Below are 17,961 nucleotides of genomic sequence, written 5' to 3'. Positions count from 1 at the left end.
GAGGCCGGAGCGGCTGGGCCTCGGAGCCTCGGGGGTGAGCAGCCGCCGCGTCTCCGTGTACCTTGCTCGCTAGCAGGAGGTTTCCGCTAACTCACAACCCCCAGCGTGCGCCGTGGCCTGCCTGGGCTCGCCCTGTAGCGCCCGGCGAGATGCTGGAAGTCGGCCTGTGGAGGATGCGGGGGAGCTGGTGCAGGCTACCTGGATGACAGCCTGAACTTTTCCCAGGGATTCCTGCCAGCCCATTAGGTCACGTTGCGCATTTTCCTCTGAGACCTCTTGTGCTTGCCGCTGAAATAAAAGCGGTATTTCCCCCAGTTTCCTTTTAGGACATTATGACTTTTCTCCTTTGCAAGACAGTTCAAGAAACTGGCAGAAAAACAAACTCTTCCCACTCTCAGGGACTGTGTTGTCTTCAGGAGTTTGGGGTCAAGTTCAGCGAATGAGGAGGCTCTGTTTGCATCCTTTCCTTTCCAGTATCCTCAGAGGAGCTTCGTTTCTAGCATCTTTCTAGCATTCAGGGCCATGATCCCGAAGGCTTGAGCTGTTTACAAGGAGAGAGAAGCTGTCTCCTGAGCCCCAAAATGGCGGCTAAGATGGAGATAACTTTGAGCTCGCAGTCCCACATTCAGGCTTCCTCCAAGCAAGAGAGACATATAATAGCAAAACTAGAAGAAAAACGGGAGCCCGCTCTGCAAAAAGACTGGCCCGATCCTGAGCTCTCCCGCCAGAGTTTTAGACGGTTTTGTTATCAAGAGGTGTCTGGACCCCAAGAGGCGCTCTCCCGTCTCCGGCAGCTCTGCCGTCAGTGGCTGCAGCCTGAGGTGCACACCAAGGAGCAGATTTTGGAGCTGCTGGTGCTGGAGCAGTTTCTGAACATCCTGCCTCCGGAGATCCAGGCTCGGGCCAGGCATCAATGTCCAATGAGCAGCAAGGAGATTGTGACCCTGGTGGAAGATTTTTACAGAGCAGCCAAGGGACCAAAGCAGTGGGTAAGGAGGGTACTTTCTGTGGTCTCCAGGATTTCTTTTTCATCTTTCTTTTTCATCTGGTTAGTGTTTGGTTTCTGGACCCCTCCCTAGATAGAGTCCAGAATTTCAAACGTTGCTTCTGGCCTCTATTTGGAACCCTCCTCCCCCAACCCTACATAGGGAGATGTAACAGGTTTTCAGAAAACCCAGCCACAGGCATTCCAGTGAGAAAGTAGAGGATCAAGTAAGGCTCTTGAAACTTTGCTGACAGATCTCCCCTGACGCTTTCTTTTTGAAGTTTTTCTACAGTCAGGATTCATAGCAGGCAGGGTCATTCTACTGGATAGGAATTTGATTTGGGGGGAACTTTATTAGACCTTGTCCGAAGTATCTTGCATATTGCCTTTGGATCAGGAAACTCCAGCTCAATTGGCTAGTATTCCTTCCAAATCCCACCCCCAAGTCAGACTGCAGTAGGAGCCTAGGGAGGAAGCAAACAATCATGTGCTTTGGTGAATGGAAGCAGTTAGGGAACAGGGGTAGGGCAATCCTCTTACTACTGAGATCTCCTTACCAGGAGAGCCTTGGGCAAAACAATTTACTGGTAAGGGTGGTTTTTAATGGCCCCCACCCTACTGCTTCCTGATCCTACGGGGCCTGTTTCCTCCAGAAGCAGGGAGGCAAGTGAGCATAGGGTAGGAACCTGCTGGGTGGGTGTCATGGCTGACCCTGATATATTTGTGCCTGCTTTCTGATGACTTTGACTCCAGGCCTTGAGAAAGCCCCAAGCTTTAAGGACAGGAAGTATTGGCTGATTTGAAGCAGCCTCCTTTTGGTCATTCTGCACGTCCTTCCCTTTGCTTCCTTTGAGAGTTTCTGCATTCTCTCTCAAGGTTGACCCCCAGGCCATTATCAGAAATTTCCAGGGAAAAACAGTCATTACAGAGCAGTGAGAGGTCAAGCTGCCCTCAGACAGTCCTTGAGTTGTGCTCTAATGCATGGGGCTTGTTCCTAGGTGGCTGTTTGTATGGAGGGCCAGAAGGTGCTCTTGGAGAAAACTGGATCCCAGCTTGGAGAACAGGAACTGCCAGACTTTCAACTGCAAACTCCTAGCAGATATCCCAGGGAGAGCTCTCTGGAGGAGACGTCCCAGGCAGGATCTCAGGATCAGCGGAGCCCCCGTCATTGGGAAAAATCCCTGCTCCTCCAGGACCCAACCCCCAAATTGGCTGAGACAGGTAAACACTCGGTGCCTCTTCTCTCCCTCTCGTCATCCCCTTATCGCCATCAAAGCATTTCATGGTTCTAAAAAGCCATAGACCAGGTATTGGGTTTTTTTTCAATATTGTATGTGATAGTAGATCTTTATTCTCCAACGAATTTCACGAATTAGAATGGTAGTGTTACTAAAGTGTGCTTTTATCATTTTCTGTTCATGACTATTTGAGAATCCAGTGCACAGGATTATTCTAGTGCCTTCTTTTCTGTCCCATTCAGAGCTACTTATAGTGAAGACAAATCCAAATATGACCACTGATGAACTTCCATTCGAGCTGTGGCTGAGTTTCGTCACTTAAAATAGTCCCATGTTTAGAAGGGACCTAAACAAGATTCTGCTAATTAGAGAAAAAAAACCCTCTCCGTTTTATGTTCTGCCTCTTTCTCCTCCTGTGACATTGTCCGTGTCCATTTCCTTATCTGTCTCTGGTACAATGCCAGTATAATTGCAGGCCCTGCTCCACACAGTCCTGTGGTCTCTCTGACTGAATGAAAGTGACACTTTGGCCAGTCTTGGTGATGTGAATACAGGATATGGTCAACAGGTTAGAGAGGAAGGTTACAAGAAAGCTAGATTCCTTAAGATTTGCTACATTCAGCGAAACACTTTGATTTCATTATTCTCAAAACTCATGAATGGAGAAGACCTAGGGCATCCAGCAGGAAAGCACTGTGGCCCTGGCTGAGGTCCCGCCTCATAACCTACGGCCTTCATGGTCCTAAAGAAAGTGGACCACACGTACTCCCTTCTTCTGCCTCAGCAGAGGCAGCTGGGTGTGCATGCTGTCTCCATTTCCTTTTATTTGATTCCAGAGAGGGTGGAGTCTCATGCTCAAGGTTCATCCATGTTGTAGCATGTGTCAGTACTTCATTCCTTTTTAATGGCTGAATAATATTGCATTCTGTGGACATTTCGTCTGTTTATCAGTTGATGGACACTTGGGTTGTTTTCACCTGTTGGCTATTATGAATAGTGCTGCTGTTAACAGTTGTGTACAAGTTTTCGTGTAGATGTCTGTTTTCATTTCTCTTGGGTGTACACCCAGGAGTGGAAATGCTGGGTCCTATGGTAACTCACTGTTTAACCTTTTGAGGTTGGACTTTTCCAAAGTGGCTGCGCCATTTTACATCCAGCAGTCTATGAGTATTCCAATTTCTCTACATCCCTGTTGACACTTGTTATTTTTTGTCCTTTTTATTGCATCCATCCTATTAGGCATGAAGTGGTATCTCATGGAGCTTTTGAGTTATTTCCCTAATGACTGATGATGTTGAGCATCTTTTCATGTGCCTGTTGGCCAATTGTGTATCTTCTTTGTAGAAATGTCTATTCAGATCCTTTGCTCATTTTTTAAAATTTTATTTATTTATTTATTTTTGGCTGCGTTGGGTCTTCATTGCTGTGCATGGGCTTTCTCTAGTTTCAGCGAGCGGGGGTACTCTTCATTGTAGTGTCCGGGCTTCTCATTGCTGTGGCTTCTCTTGTTGCGGAGCACGGGCTCTAGGCATGCAGGCTTCAGTAGTTGTGGCTCGCGGGCTTAGTTGCTCCGCAGCATGTGGGATCTTCCTGGACCAGGGCTCAAACCCGTGTCGCCTGCATTGGCAGGTGGATTCTTAACCACTGTGCCACCAGGGAAGTCCCCTTTGCTCATTTTTAACTGGGTTGGTCTTTTTATTGTTGTAAGAGTTCTTTGTATAATCTGGATACTAGACCCTTATGTATAATTTGCAAATATTTTCTCCCATTATGTGGGTTATCTTTTCACTTCCTTGATAGTATCCTTTGAAGCACAAATGTTTTGGATGTTGAGGAGGTCCAATTTATCTTTTTGTTTGCTTGTGCAAACATACATATCGAATGTACTATTGTCTAATCCACCATCACAAAGGTTTACACCTTTGTTCTGTTCAAAGAGAGATAGGTTTAGCTCTTACATTTAGGTCTTTGATCCATTTTGAGTTAATTTTTGTATGTGTTGTGAGTCGGGGTCCAACTTCATTCTTTTGTATGTAGAAATCCAGTTGTTCAGCACCACTTGTTGAAAAGACTATTCTTTACTCCATTGAATTATCATGACAACCTTGTTGAAGAGCAGTTGACCATAATTGTGTGGGCTGCTTTTTAAATCTGAATTTAAATTAAAGTTGAATAAAATTAAAAATTCAGTTTCTCAGTTACACAAGCCACATTTCAAGTACTCAGTAGCCACATGTGGTTAGTGGCTGCCATTCTGAATAGATCTTCCACATGGCAGGAATCCTGTTGGATAATAGCACTGTTGTGGAGTTTCTGTAATGAGGGTGCATGTCTGGCCCATATCTCAATTTCCAATCACATATGCTGTCTATCAACTTCATAATGGAAGAAAATACCACACTTACTGGATTTACCATTATTTGAAGAGAGTGGTGGTCATTGTCCATGTAAGTGAGGGTATATTTGCAATGTTGAAATTTCTGATGGGTTTGCTTTTCCCTATTTCTCCTTTCTTAAACCTTTCCCCAAAGGTAGGAAGGAGGGAGGGGTTGGAGAACTTGTTTCCTAACTTTAGTATACATCAGAATCACCCCAGCTTCCCCCTGTTAACTGCAGACTTCCAGGTTCCATCCCCCAGAGATTCTAACTCAGCAGCCTTGGGGGAGCAGGGGCAGCCTGCTTGGTGGACAGCTGCCCCAGATGAGTCTAATGCAAGTTGCCAAGTGGAGAACAGCACTTTGAGAAACTTTGCCGTGTATCTCATAGCTCTTTTGCTTGGGTTCTTTCTTCGAAGCCCAGAAATGAAACATATTCTTTATAATTATAGAGGCCTCCAGAATGAAAAGTGACAACAAGGAAAATCCACAGCAGGAGGGGGCTAAAGGAGCAAAGCCAGGCACCTTGTCAGTGAGCAGGCCCAAAGGGAATGGTCTGCAGAGCCCCGAACCCAGAGGGGCGACTGTGAGTGAGCCCCGGTTGTCACGGAGGCAGGTCAGCCCCCCACGCGCTCAAAAGCCATTTGCTCACTACCAGAGACATTGCAGGGAACTGGAATACATCAGCGGCCCCCTGAAGAGCCACCCGCTGAGAGAGCTGAAGAAAAGCAAGGGAAGCAAAAGAAACCTGAGCAGCCGTTTGCAACGTCTTGGTCACCAGCCGACCCGCTCAGCGAAGAAACCATACAAATGTGATGACTGTGGGAAAAGCTTCACGTGGAATTCAGAGCTGAAAAGACACAAGCGAGTCCACACAGGGGAGAGGCCCTACACGTGTGGAGAGTGTGGGAACTGCTTCGGGCGGCAGTCCACGCTGAAGCTGCACCAGAGGATCCACACCGGAGAGAAGCCCTACCAGTGCGGCCAGTGTGGGAAAAGCTTTCGCCAGAGCTCAAACCTTCACCAGCATCACAGACTCCACCATGGGGACTGAAAGCAGGGCTGGGTCCTCTCTGTTCGGAAGAAGGTACTTGCATTTCTCCTTCCCCTCACTTGCATGTAAATCACAAAGACCATCTGCGTGACTTACAAGGGAGAAAACGAGATCCCTGAGGAGTGATGGTGCCCGTCGGGCTGGTGAGGCGTCGGTCGGGAAGAGGCTGACAGGGGACTTGATCGTGCATGGGGTCGTGTACGATGATGGGGGAAGAGATGGAAGGTCTAGGCATTGGGTCAGAGAGCACCGGGGTGTCTGCTGGAGAGCGGGGAGTCACTATTGAGGGAGAATCAGGATGATCCTGCAGACGTGCCCCACACCTTGATGTTAAATCTCCTCCTGCTGCTTTATTTATCCTCTAAATCTGTTCAAGGATAAATCCTATATATAGTTATACATTTGCTGTCATACCAGACAATCTTTATCATTGCACACACTCCTTTAATAAAGATGAGTGATCTGCAAGAATTTCAAGGCAGAAGTTCATTGGAATGTAAATCCCCTAATATTCTTCCTGTCATTCCTGGCTGTTCATAACAAAGGAAGCATGAAGTGGGAGTATGGACACGTTTGTGTGAGGCAGGGGTCTCCAAGTATTAGTGCTTTTACCAAATAAATACACATACACACACACTAAAGGTTCTTTTTATATCAAAGCACCTTTGATTTGGTAAAAGAAAAATCACAGCTGCTGCAACCCCCCACCCATAGTGATAAGGAAAAGCTACAAGAAGCAAGACTGCTAAGACAACAAAGGGAATCCTTTCTACTTTCCTTTCTCACTTAGGCCAGTAGCTTTAAGAATAACAAAATGCTTGGGGTGGTGAAAATATACTAAAACTGAATTATTTCAGAGCAAGTACCCAAAATCATTGAAACATTCATTAATTTTATGATATGTAAGTTATACCTCAAAGAAGTTTCTAAAAATGACAAAATGTATTTATGTAAAATGTTAAAGTCCTAGAACTAGGCCTGAGAGATCATCTAATCCCACCCCTCATTCTCTCAAAATGGAAATTATAACCCAATCAGTATACAATTCTTAGTCACACTGGGCAAGCCAGTGGATCTCCTAGTTTAGAGAAGACTTTTGGTAGGTGGGTGCAGTATGTCAAGCAGGAAACAGGTGCAGGTAGCATTCTTCCTAAAGCATCAGTATCCTCACGTCACTGCTGGCCACCTCAGGGCTGTGGTTGTGCTATTGTGTGTCCCCCCACCAAGGATCTCAGGTTCCTCTGACCACAGAGGGACAGGTGCTCACATGGGCAGCCCTGTCCCCCAGGTCTTTGCACACACTGTTCCCTTTGCCCTTAGGACCCGCCGCCCCCACTCCCTCTCGCATCTCACAAGAGTTGCCAGCTCTGCAAAGCCTCCTCTGACAAGTTCTAGGCAGAGGTAGACTTCACCAGTGGCGCTCAACCTGGTAGCAGTTTCGCCCCCTAGAGGATATTTGGGAACATCTGAAAACACCGTTGGTTGTTATGACTTGGGGGAAGGGAGCATAGCTCCTGGCCTCTGGTAGGTACAGACCAAGGATGTAGCTAAACATCCTGCAGTGCACAGGACGGCCCCAAAACAGTTATCTGTTCCAAATGTCAGTAGTACCAAGGTTGGGGAACTGTGCTATATATGTTAAAAGCTCTTTAAGGACAGAACCTTGATTTTCCATCACTTTAGCTTTAGAACTTAGCCCACACCCAGCCAGGAGAAATAGGTGTTCAGTAATTGAAGAGTTGAGGGCCCCTGCTTCACCCTGGGGCCCATTCCTGCCTGAATCAGAGATCCTGGTGGCAGTCTTTGAATGCAGTGGACAAAACCTCTCATCTTTTGAGCAGAGAGAGACTTAATGGGAGCCCAGTGGCCTGCTTCCTAGTATTTGGTGGCCCTTCAGAATCTAATCCAAGGTCCCTTTCCCAACAATTATGTTAGATGTTAGAAGAGTTTATTGTTAGGCCTGCCTGTTATCTCACTCCTGTCCCCTGCCTCTCACCGGTCAGAGCCTCCTGATTCCTTATTCTGTTACCACCTTTTTTTCTCCAGGCCAGTTTCACTGTTGTTTCTTAGTAACTTCCCTAATTATATTTACGTCTGTATTAGTTTCCTCTTGGTGCTGTAACAGATGACCACAAACTTAGTAGCTTAAAACAACACAAATGTCTTCTCTTATAGTTCCTGAGGTCAGAAGTCCGAAATCAGCTTCACTGAGTAGAAGTCAAGGTGTCAGGTGGGCTGGTTCCTTTGGAGGCTCTGAGGGGTGAATCTGTTCCCTCGCCTTTTTCAGCTTCTAGCGGCTGCTGGCATTCCTTGGCCTGTGGCCCCTCCCTCCATCTTCAAAGTGCGCCCCTCCCTCCATCTTCAAAATGCATCCGTCCAGTCTCTGTCATCACGTCACCTTCTCTTCTGACTCTGATCCTCCAGCCTCCCTCTTAGGAGGACCTTTATGATTATATTGGGTCCACCCAGATAATCTGAGGTATCTCCCCATCTCTAGATCCTTAACACACCTGCAAAATCCCTTTTGCCATATAAGGGAACATTCACAGGTTCCAGGGATTAGGATGTGGACCTCTTTGGTGGGGACTGTGATTCAGCCGACCACATCCATCTAGTGAATCAATTCGGTTAGTCAAAGACGATCTCTCCTAAAAGCAAAGGAACATAGATTTCCACTTTCCTTAGATTTGGGACAGGAAATCTCTCTTAAAATAAGAGCTTTGTTTACTTGGTATGTTTTGAAGAACCCGTGTATGTGTGTTTTCTGTCTTCTGATTATGAAATTAATAATTGCTAAATCTTAATGTCTTTGGGTACCTGTTCAACTGTGGACCTTGAATAAATGTGACAAAATCACCACTCTGAATATCACTCACTCCCAAAAGGTTTTCAAGCCTGTGATGCTGCTGCCTCCGCCAGCCCAGTTTTCCTTTGACAGGTAAGGCTCAGCTCCAGGTGAGGAGTGCCCGTGAGGGTCTGAAGTCCTGGTAGAAGGCCCCTGGGCACTCAGCCACATTTGCTGGTCTGTACTCACTTCTTCAAATGTGGGAGTCCCCATGTGTGGTTCCACCAGAGAGTCTCAGCACAAAACATTGACCTGCTGACTTACAATCGGCTACCCCATATGAGAAAATAACCTCTCTCCTTTTGTGTGCAGCCTTACCCATGGAGCGGTCTGTTAAGTGTCACCATGTTTTCTGAGTTTGCCCTGTACTCACCTATGTGGGGGTGGGATGATTCCTACCTTGGTTATTTGGTCCCCGGCTTACCCCAGGAGACACGGAGAGGGGAAGATTCCATGCATATGTGAGGGATATGGACCTCGCAGATTTCTCTGAAAAGCATTTTCCATCTACAGCAGATAAGGACTTGTAAAACCCGTCCCATAATACTGTTATCGCTCCCAACAAAATTAACAGCTCCCAAATACCATCTGATAGATAGAGTTGAAATTTCCCCCAGATATTTCTAAAACCAAAATGCTATTTTTTACAACTTTATTGAGATATAGTTCACATATAAAATGTATCCATTTAAAGTGTACAGTTTAATAATTAAAGTAGATTCACAGTGTTATACCACCATCACCATAATCTAATTTTAGAACATTTTCAACAGCCTAAAAAGAAACCTTTGGGACTTCTCTGGCAGTCCAGTGGTTAGGACTCCAGGCTTCCACTGCAGAAGGCACGGGTTCAATCCCTGGTCAGGGAACTAAGATCCCACAAGCTGTACAGTGTAGCCAAAAAAAAAAAACAAAAAGAAAGAAACCCTGTCTCATTAGCAGTCACTCCTCACTCCCCATCCCTGGGGCCCCTTGAGCCCCCTTCCTCCTTTCACTCAGCACAATGTCTTCAGGGTTCCTCCATGTGGTAGCACATGTCAGTACTTTATGCTTTTAGTGGCCGAATAATATTTCAGTCTGTGAACAGACCATGTTTTGTCTATCCATTCATCAGTTGATGGACATTTGGGTTGTTTCCACTGATTGGCTATTATGAATAATGCTGCTATGAACATTCATGTACAAGTTTTTCTGTGAACATATGTTTTCATTTTTCTTGGTTGTATACCTAGGAGTGGAATTGCTGTGTCCTATGGTAACTCTATGTTTAAGAATTTGAGGAACCGCCAGACTGTTTTCCACAGGGTCTGCACCATTTTCCATTCCCACCAGCAGTGTATGAGGGTTCTAATTTCTCCACATCCTTGTCAACACTTGCTATTATCTGTCTTTCTGATTGTAGCCACGCTAGTGGATATGAAGTGGTGTCTCATTGTGATTTTGATTTGCACTTCCCTGTTGGCTAATGATGTTGGCATCTTTCCATGTGTTTACTGGCCATTTGTGTATCTTCTTTGGAGAAACAGCTATTTCAAAACCTCTACCCTTTTAAAACTGGGGGTTTTGTCTTTTTATTGTTGAGTTGAAGAGTTCTTTATACATTCTGGATTCAAATCCTTATCAGATAAATGACTTGCAAATATTTTCTCCCATTCTGTTGTAATACTTTTGCACAATTGCAATAACTCTCTTTAAAGCACTGTCTGTCACCTGCCAAAATACAAAACTGACTAATACGGTAACAGTCCTGAATTACCAGTGAAACAGACGTGTGAGGCAAAACGTCACTCCTGCCTCTAGAAATTTGTCTGGACCAGATAAGGGCAGAGCCAACTAGGGTAGCCCCAGGAACCTACCTTGGTCTACCTACCTGACCTGATTTAGTCAAGTCTGAGGCAGCTCCATAGACAAACCAGAGTGGACTTGGTACCAGGCTAAGGCCAAGGATGGCTTTGCTCACAGCTCTGTTGTCCCCCAGCCCCCTGACCTGGATGTGTCACTTAAATTCTTCAAGCCTGTCTCCTCCGCTGGAAATGGGAAGACCCACTCTGCTTACCTCACATGATTGGTGAAGTGAACACACGTGTGTGAAAGTATTTTCTGTAAAGTGTTACATAAAAAGAAAATGAATTATGTGTCAAGTAAAACAGCATCTTGAAATCTCCTTCTGTCAGCTTTTCAGATCCAAATACTTGTGCCTGGAATGAGCAGAGAGGCCACAGGCGTTCGAGGGTGGAGAGGTCCTATTTTCCTGGATTTGGCACTTGCTCACACTGGGGTTGCGGTAGAGAATGTCCTGGAAGGGGAGAAGAATTTCTCCAAAAGTCTGTTTATGAAAAATTGATGTCCTAGAGGGAGGCACCCCAAAGCAGAGGCACCCGCCCTTTCTTCAATGCCCCTTCATGCTGCTCCTTACTTTTCTTTTTAACATTGACGTTTTAAAAATTTTTTTATCGTGGTGAAATATACATAACATAAAGTTTACTATTCTAACCATTTTTATTGTACGATTCAGTGGCATCACATACATTCACAATATTGTGCAGCCATCACCATGATCCATCTCTAGAACTTCTCCATCTTCCCAAACTTAAACTCTGTCCCCATTAAACACTAACTCCCCGTTCCCCCTCTTCTTGCACCTGGCATCCCCCATTCTACTTTCTGTCTCTGCGAAGTTGCCTACTCCACATACCTCGTATAAGTGGAATCATACAGTATTTGTCATTTTGTGACTGGATTATTTCACTTAGCACAATGTTCCTGAGGTTCATTAGAATTTCTTTTCTTTTTATGGCTTAATAGTACACCGTTGTATGGATAGATCACATTTTATTTATTTATTTATTAAAAATCTATCTATCTATCTATTTGTTTATTTATTTTGGCTGTGCCACGTGGCTTGTGGGATCTTAGTTCCCAGACAAGGGATCAAACCTGGGTTCCAGCAGTGAAAGTACTAATTCCTAACCACTAGACTCTCAGGGAATTCCCATGGATAGACTGCATTTTAACCATTTATCTGTCAATGGACACTGGGGTTGTTTCCACCTTCTGGCCATTATGAATAATGTGCTCCTTACATTTTGCAAATACATATTTTCAAAAACCCCAATGAAAAATTTGCCAGAAGGCCCTGAGTCTTGTGAGAGTGGCACCGCACATTAGTGTTCCTGGAGCAGCTGCAAGCAGGAATCGGGGCAGAGGTCCAGGGAAGGGCTTGTCCTAGGAGCTGGAGCAGAGGGTTAGGGGCCAGGAGGGAGACAAAGGTGGCAGAGGGAGGCCATCCCAGATGGGAGCAGCTTTAAGGAGGGTGGAACAGCCAAAGATGAAGGTTACAAGTCAGGGCTCACCTGGGTCCCCCTGGGAGATGTGGGGCCATGGATGTGTCTGAGTGTCAGGAGGGGACACGTGCACCGAGGTCTTGGGAGGACAAGAGCAGTGTTTTCAGCAGTGAAAGGGAAGGCCAGAGTCGCAAAATTCTGCAAGTGGCACGGTCTTAGGAAGTGACGCTGCAGAGAGATAGATGGTTCATGTGGAATGGGGGTGTGCAGGCTAAAGACAGTGTCCAGAGGAAGAGTTTTAAGGCATTTATTTTACCTTTTGGAAAACTTTAATAAAGGAGCGTCGGGACATAGTTCAGCATAGCCAAGTGTTTTAGTCTGTTTGGGCTGCTGTAACAAAATCCCACAGGCGGGGTGGCTTACAAACAATACATATTTATTTCTCACAGTTCTGGAGGCTGGAAGTCTGAGATCAAGGCACCAGCACGGTCAGGTTGAATTCTAGTGAGAGCCCTCTTCTTGGTTCATAGATGGGCTGTCTTTTTGCTGTGTCCTTACATGGTGGAAAAGCTGAGGGAACTCTTTGGGGGTCTCTTTTATAAGGGCACTAATCCCATTCGTGAGGGCTCCATCCTCATGACCTACCTCCTAATACCATCACACTGGGAGTTAGGATTTTAACATAGGAATTAGGGGGGTGCACAGACGTTCAGACCATAGCACCTGGTGTGCATGAACTTTGGCTTTGGACAGACCTAGCGTCAGTCCTGGCTCTAGTTCCCCTTTCAAACCTGTTTCTTTAACTTTATAAGGTTTAAATGAGAGGATCCGAGTTATTTGCCTCCATTGTGGTGAATGCCCCAGCACTCTAAGGCAAAGGCTCCATGGGCATAAATACTTCGCCCCTCAAGAGGTCTGGTCCCCGTTCTGGGTGGCTCTCATGGGTCTGGTCCAGCCACCACTGGAAGTGTGGACCAGTGGGCAAGGCTGCCCCTGGCAAAGCTGGCCCACAGCAAAACTGGGAGGTGATCAACTGCCCCACACTTCTCTTTACAAACCTCTTCAAAATCACAGCCTATTGCTGGAGGAAAAAGCAAGATTGTCCACACTGCCTGTTACATAGATCCTCCTACCACACCCTGATAAGCTGTCATCCAGGCTCTTGTTAGAAATTCTTGTAGACAGGGGAACTCGCCACTTCACAAGCTGCAACATTTCATTTGGGAGCATCCTAGTTGTTTTAAGTTCTAGGAAGCTGGAATTCTGGCCATGCAGACTTTTTGCCCCTGGAGCCCTGGTTGTTTCTGTGAATACCTTGGATGGGCCGGTGCAGGGATGAGGGGGATCATGTTATAGCCTCTAGAACGCCCCAAATGAAGGCTTCATAAACACCAATCCATCTGAACTCTTTTGAATGCAGGGAAGAAGCCCACCAGTGAGGTATGTTTTCAGAGCACATCAGGGACCCAGACACCTCCAGAGCGCATGCCCCTGTATGTCCACTTCTGAGGCATATGCTGCACTGACCAGGATGATTTCCTGGAAAACACGCTCTGTTCTGGAAGAGGATGGTTAATAGTCCTCTCTAGTCAAGAATTTTGAGAATCGGAGGTCAAGGATCACACCAGAAGTCAGATACATGCCCTCAGGAGGGAGAAACTGGAGCTAAGGAGAAAGTTCTGCTGGAGAAGTTTGCTTCTAAAGAGTAAGGGGTGGGCGGAGGAGCTGAGCGGGAAGCATGCCTCCCCACCAGAGACATGCATCGGCTCCTCTTTTCATCTGGATTTCCTGCTCAGTCCATAGCTTTTCCCCAAACCCCAGTGAAAACTCTCCCACGCTCAGTTATTAGAAACTATGAGACACTCTTTTCCCTTTGCAACAGGTGGGTTCTATGGAAGGAAATCGTGCCTAAACCAGGACACATATCTTTTCAGTATTTTTAAATATCTTTTTGGGAACTGCATTCCTATATTAACATACAGTTTATTTGATTTTTATTTTGGTTGCACACTATTGAGAAACTTCTAACGCACACAGATAAGGTTGAAAAATGCTAATGGATCTAACAGTTCATCTTACAAGATATCTTTGCATGGAAAAGGCAAAAGCAGCTTTACTATCAGGTCTGCCCCAAAATAAGTCATGCTGGTAGCATAAATTATTTCATGTCTCTGATGCATTATTTTGTATATTACATTTAAATATTTTATTGCAGCTTTAAAATACATTTCAACTTTTTTTTTACTTCAAAGGTAATTTTTTTTTTTTTTTTTTGCGGTACGTGGGCCTCTCACTGTTGTGGCCTCTCCCGCTGCAGAGCACAGGCTCCGGATGCGCAGGCCCAGCGGCCATGGCTCATGGGCCCAGTCGCTCTGCGGCATGTGGGATCCTCCCAGTCTGGGGCACGAACCCGCATCCTCTGCATCGGCAGGCGGACTCCCAACCACTGCACCACCAGGGAAGCCCGCCAAAGGTAATTTTTTAAATTGAGATATAATTCATATACCATAAAATTCATCCTTTTAAAGTACAAAGTTCAGTTTTTTTTATTATAGTCACAAAGTTGTACAACCAGACCCATGTCTTTTTGAGGGAGACAGAAGTTACTTCTTCACAAGGAGTTAGCTGATCACACACGTGCCGCTGCACTTGAACCTGACCAGGAGACAGCCTGAGATGGTGGGAAAAGGCCTGGGATGGGCAAAAGGCACTGAAGAGCCAGGTTCCATTTTCAGTGCTGCAGGCAGCCAATTACTGAGCTCTAAGATGCCTGCACCTCAGTTTCCTTATCAGTAAAATGAGGTTTTAGACAAAATGCTCTCTAGTTTTCTTTTCAATTCTACTCCGAGCTGCCCATGAAACCTTGAAAGTTTGGGTCTTTTCTTTGGCCAAAATAAAGGTGACCCTCAGCTCAATGGTGTGGACTCTTGTTGGAGGCCTTGGAAACAGGATCCCTGGGGGAAGAGGAAGCAGGGGTGTAACATATGCTCAGGGTATCCCCCTGTCTACTCTTTCCCAAGGAGAGGAGCTTATCACCCATCCTGTGTTCACTCTCTGAGTCTCCTCTGGCCCTTCTCACCCAGCATCCTGGTTCCTGGGCTCTCTCTGCAAATCCCCCATCAGATTGCTGTCTCTTGTCACCCTCTGGGTGTGACACTGAACCCAGTGTGGATCCCTCAGACAGGATGGGCCGGAGAGCTCCAGTTCCAGCAGCTCCAGGATCTGCTCCTTGGTGGGCATCTCTTGCTTTAACCACTGATGGCACACTCTCCAGAGGTGGCTAAGAGCCTCTCTGGCGCAGCCACCCTTCCTGGCAGAGGGGCCTAATGCACTGACAGCAGTGTTTCAGGACCAGGATGGTGGGCTTGCAGGTTCGATTCCCGCCTCCAGGTGGTATCTTTTATCAGGGGGCTCTCCAGTTCTGGAGGATGGGGAGTTCCAGGGCACCCAAGTTTGCAAGCATCTTATGGCTCAGGGGATAGCTTCATACCAGCTGGGACTGAACTGAATCTGGGAATGTCACACCCTGTCTCTCTGTGGGGTGTGGTTGGGCATCTGGGTTCTCCAATTTCTGTTTTTCCCTGGAAACAGTACCAGGTGAGTAGGAAAAGCTTACTATGTGTGGGGTCAGCTGACGCATTACCTGAGGCCCTTGTTATGTTCTCTGTTAGGACCCTGTGCCCTTTCCACAAGCCTCCAACCAATGAAGTCCAGTCGGTGTTTAGCTCTCAGCTCTTCTTTCTGGCCAGGTGCGACCCCTCTCACAGCATAACAGACCTCTTCTCGATCACACTGAACACAGCTGCACTGTCACCCTCACTTGTGATGAACACGTCTCCCTAGAAAGTTTAGGAAAACTGTAAACTCATGAGAGGCAAGCAATCTCTCCACAAAGCTACCAACCATCAAGTCACCCAAACTGGAAACTTCCAAGTCATCTTTGACTCCCTGCTTTCTCACCCCACCAAAGAGTCACCTTTTCCTCCTCAATCTGTCTTGAAGCCCCGCCATCTTCCTCATTCCCGTGACCCCTAGTGAGGGCCCTCATCTCTCACTCGCTTTATTGCAACAGCCTCCTGAGTGTCTGTTGTCTCCAAGCTTGTCCCAGTCTGCAGCGTCTGGCTATGGTCATCCCCACAACGTCAAAACCCTGTCCCTGCCTTGCTGTCAACCCGGGGCAGTGCTGTTGGGTAAGGGTGGAGACAGAGAGAAGTCAGCTTTGAGAGATATTTTTGAGGTAGAATCCACAGGACTTGATGATTGAAAGTTTGAGGAGTAGAGGAGGGAGTGTGTGTTAGTAGCATGAGCAATTGTGTGGATGTGGCGCCACATACTGGAGGCAGACAGATGAAGGACTAAAGGCATGGGACTTCCCTGGTGGCGCAGTGGTTGAGAATCTGCCTGCCAATGCAGGGGACGTGGGTTTGAGTCCTGGTCCGGGAAGATCCCACATGCCGCAGAGCAACTAAGCCTGTGAGCCACAACTACTGAGCCTGTGCTCTAGAGCCTGCGAGCCACAACTACTGAGCCCGCATGCCACAACTAATGAAGTACGCGTGCCTAGAGCCCGTGCTCCACTACAAAAGAAACCACCACAATGAGAAGCCCGCGCACTGCAACAAAAAGTAGCCCCTACTGGGGCTTCCCTGGTGGCGCAGTGGTTGAGAGTCCGCCTGCCGATGCAGGGGATATGGGTTCGTGCCCCGGTCCGGGAGGATCCCACATGCCGCGGAGCGGCTGGGCCCATGAGCCGTGGCCGTGAGTCTGCGCGTCCAGATCCTGTGCGCCACAACGGGAGAGGCCACAACAGTGAGAGGCCCGTGTACAGCAAAAAAAAAAAAGGTAGCCCCTACTCACTTCAACTAGAGAAAGCCCGCGCACAGCAAGACCCAACACAGCCAAAAATAAATATTTTTTTTTAAAAAAAAGGACTAAAGGCATGAGTTCGGTTTTGGGCATGTGTTTGTTTTTTGTTTGTTTGCTTGTTTGTTTGAATTTTTTTGGAGTATAGTTGATTTACAACATTTTGTTAGTTTCAGGTTACAGCGAAGTGATTCAGTTATACATATACATTTTTCATTCTTTTTTAGATTATTTTCTCATATAGGTTATCACAGAATACTGAATAGTTCCCTGTGCTATACACACAGGTCCTTGTCGGTTACCTATCTTATATGTAGGAGTGTGTGTATGTTAATCCCAAGCTCCTGATTTATCCCTACCCTCTCCCCACGTTTCCCCTTTGGTAACCGTTTGTTTTTGATACCTGTGAATCTGTTTCTGTTTTGTAAATAAGTTCAATCGTATCATTTTTTAAAATTAGAGTCCACATATGAGTGATATCATATATTTGTCTTTCTCTGTCTTACTTCACTTAATATGATAATCTCTAGATCCATCCATGTTGCTGCAAATGGCATTATTTCGTTCTTTTTTATGGCTGAGTAATATTCCATTGGGCATGTGTTTTCATGCCTCAGAGACACCAAAGGAAGATCTCTTGGGGCTTCCCTGGTGGTGCAGTGGTTGAGAGTCCGCCTGCCGATGCAGGGAACACGGCTTCGTGCCCCGGTCCGGGAAGATCCCACATGCCGCGGAGCAGCTGGGCCCGTGAGCCATGGCCGCTGAGCCTGCGCGTCCAGAGCCTGTGCTCCGCAACGGGAGAGACCACAACAGTGAGCGGCCCGCGTACCAAAAAAAAAAAATCTCTCTTTTGCACTTGAATACAGGCATCTAGAGTGCAGGAGAGAAGAAAAATTGGGGCTAGACATAAAGTGAGGTGCTTGTAGTCATGGAAGTGGCTAAGCTCGCTTGGGAGTTGGGGCGGGAAAGGGGGAGTGGGGAGTATGGATTCAGGTGATCCCAAGATACACTCTGACCAAAAGCATGTTAGAATTTGGCTGTGGAGTACACAGAAATCAGGTGAGGAGACTGGCGCTGGTTCCAGAGAGAAGTGTCGACGTTTAAAACAACACACAACTTAAAAGTTGTCAGTCAAGTTTATTCATTGTCTTACTGAGGACTACAGCTAGGGAGACAGACAGCCTCTCAGATAGCTCTGAGAAACTGTTCTGAAGAAATTAGGAGGGGGATATATGTGATTTTGACGAAGAGGTATGCAGCACGCCCCTAGGTAGAAGGTTACTGCTATTCACAAGGAACAGATATCTCAGTAATGCT

The 17,961-nt window shown here is 46.5% G+C and overlaps 1 protein-coding gene across 4 annotated transcripts; it reads left to right on the top strand.

Annotated features, from left to right (window-relative positions):
• Nucleotides 1-568: 568 nt before the first annotated feature.
• Nucleotides 569-11,363, top strand: ZNF174 (zinc finger protein 174). Of its 4 annotated transcripts, XM_067706859.1 has the most exons (4): nucleotides 569-989; nucleotides 1,984-2,206; nucleotides 8,538-8,590; nucleotides 10,672-11,363. In XM_067706859.1, the coding sequence occupies exons 1-3, from the start codon at nucleotides 582-584 to the stop codon at nucleotides 8,585-8,587; spliced, it is 681 nt and encodes a 226-aa protein (XP_067562960.1). In that variant the 5' UTR covers nucleotides 569-581; the 3' UTR covers nucleotides 8,588-8,590; nucleotides 10,672-11,363. The 4 variants fall into 4 exon arrangements, with proteins under 4 accessions (XP_067562960.1, XP_067562959.1, XP_067562958.1 ...); XM_067706858.1 differs by having other exon boundaries at nucleotides 8,538-11,363; XM_067706857.1 differs by lacking the exons at nucleotides 8,538-8,590; nucleotides 10,672-11,363 and adding an exon at nucleotides 5,051-8,508.
• The last annotated feature ends 6,598 nt before the right edge of the window (nucleotides 11,364-17,961 follow it).

Source organism: Pseudorca crassidens, chromosome 15 (assembly GCF_039906515.1).
Source record: "Pseudorca crassidens isolate mPseCra1 chromosome 15, mPseCra1.hap1, whole genome shotgun sequence".
In the NCBI taxonomy this organism is placed as follows: Eukaryota; Metazoa; Chordata; class Mammalia; order Artiodactyla; family Delphinidae; genus Pseudorca; species Pseudorca crassidens.
The sequence above is the reverse complement of the archived record's forward strand: the minus strand, read 5'-3'. Positions and strand labels throughout refer to the sequence as shown.

Coding starts and splice junctions, on each gene's coding strand:
- ZNF174 (XM_067706857.1), top strand. CDS start 582: ATGGCGGCTAAGATGGAGATAACTTTGAGCTCGCAGTCCCACATTCAG. Junction 990..1,983: donor CCAAGGGACCAAAGCAGTGG/GTAAGGAGGGTA, acceptor GCTTGTTCCTAG/GTGGCTGTTTGTATGGAGGG. Junction 2,207..5,050: donor CCCCAAATTGGCTGAGACAG/GTAAACACTCGG, acceptor TTATAATTATAG/AGGCCTCCAGAATGAAAAGT.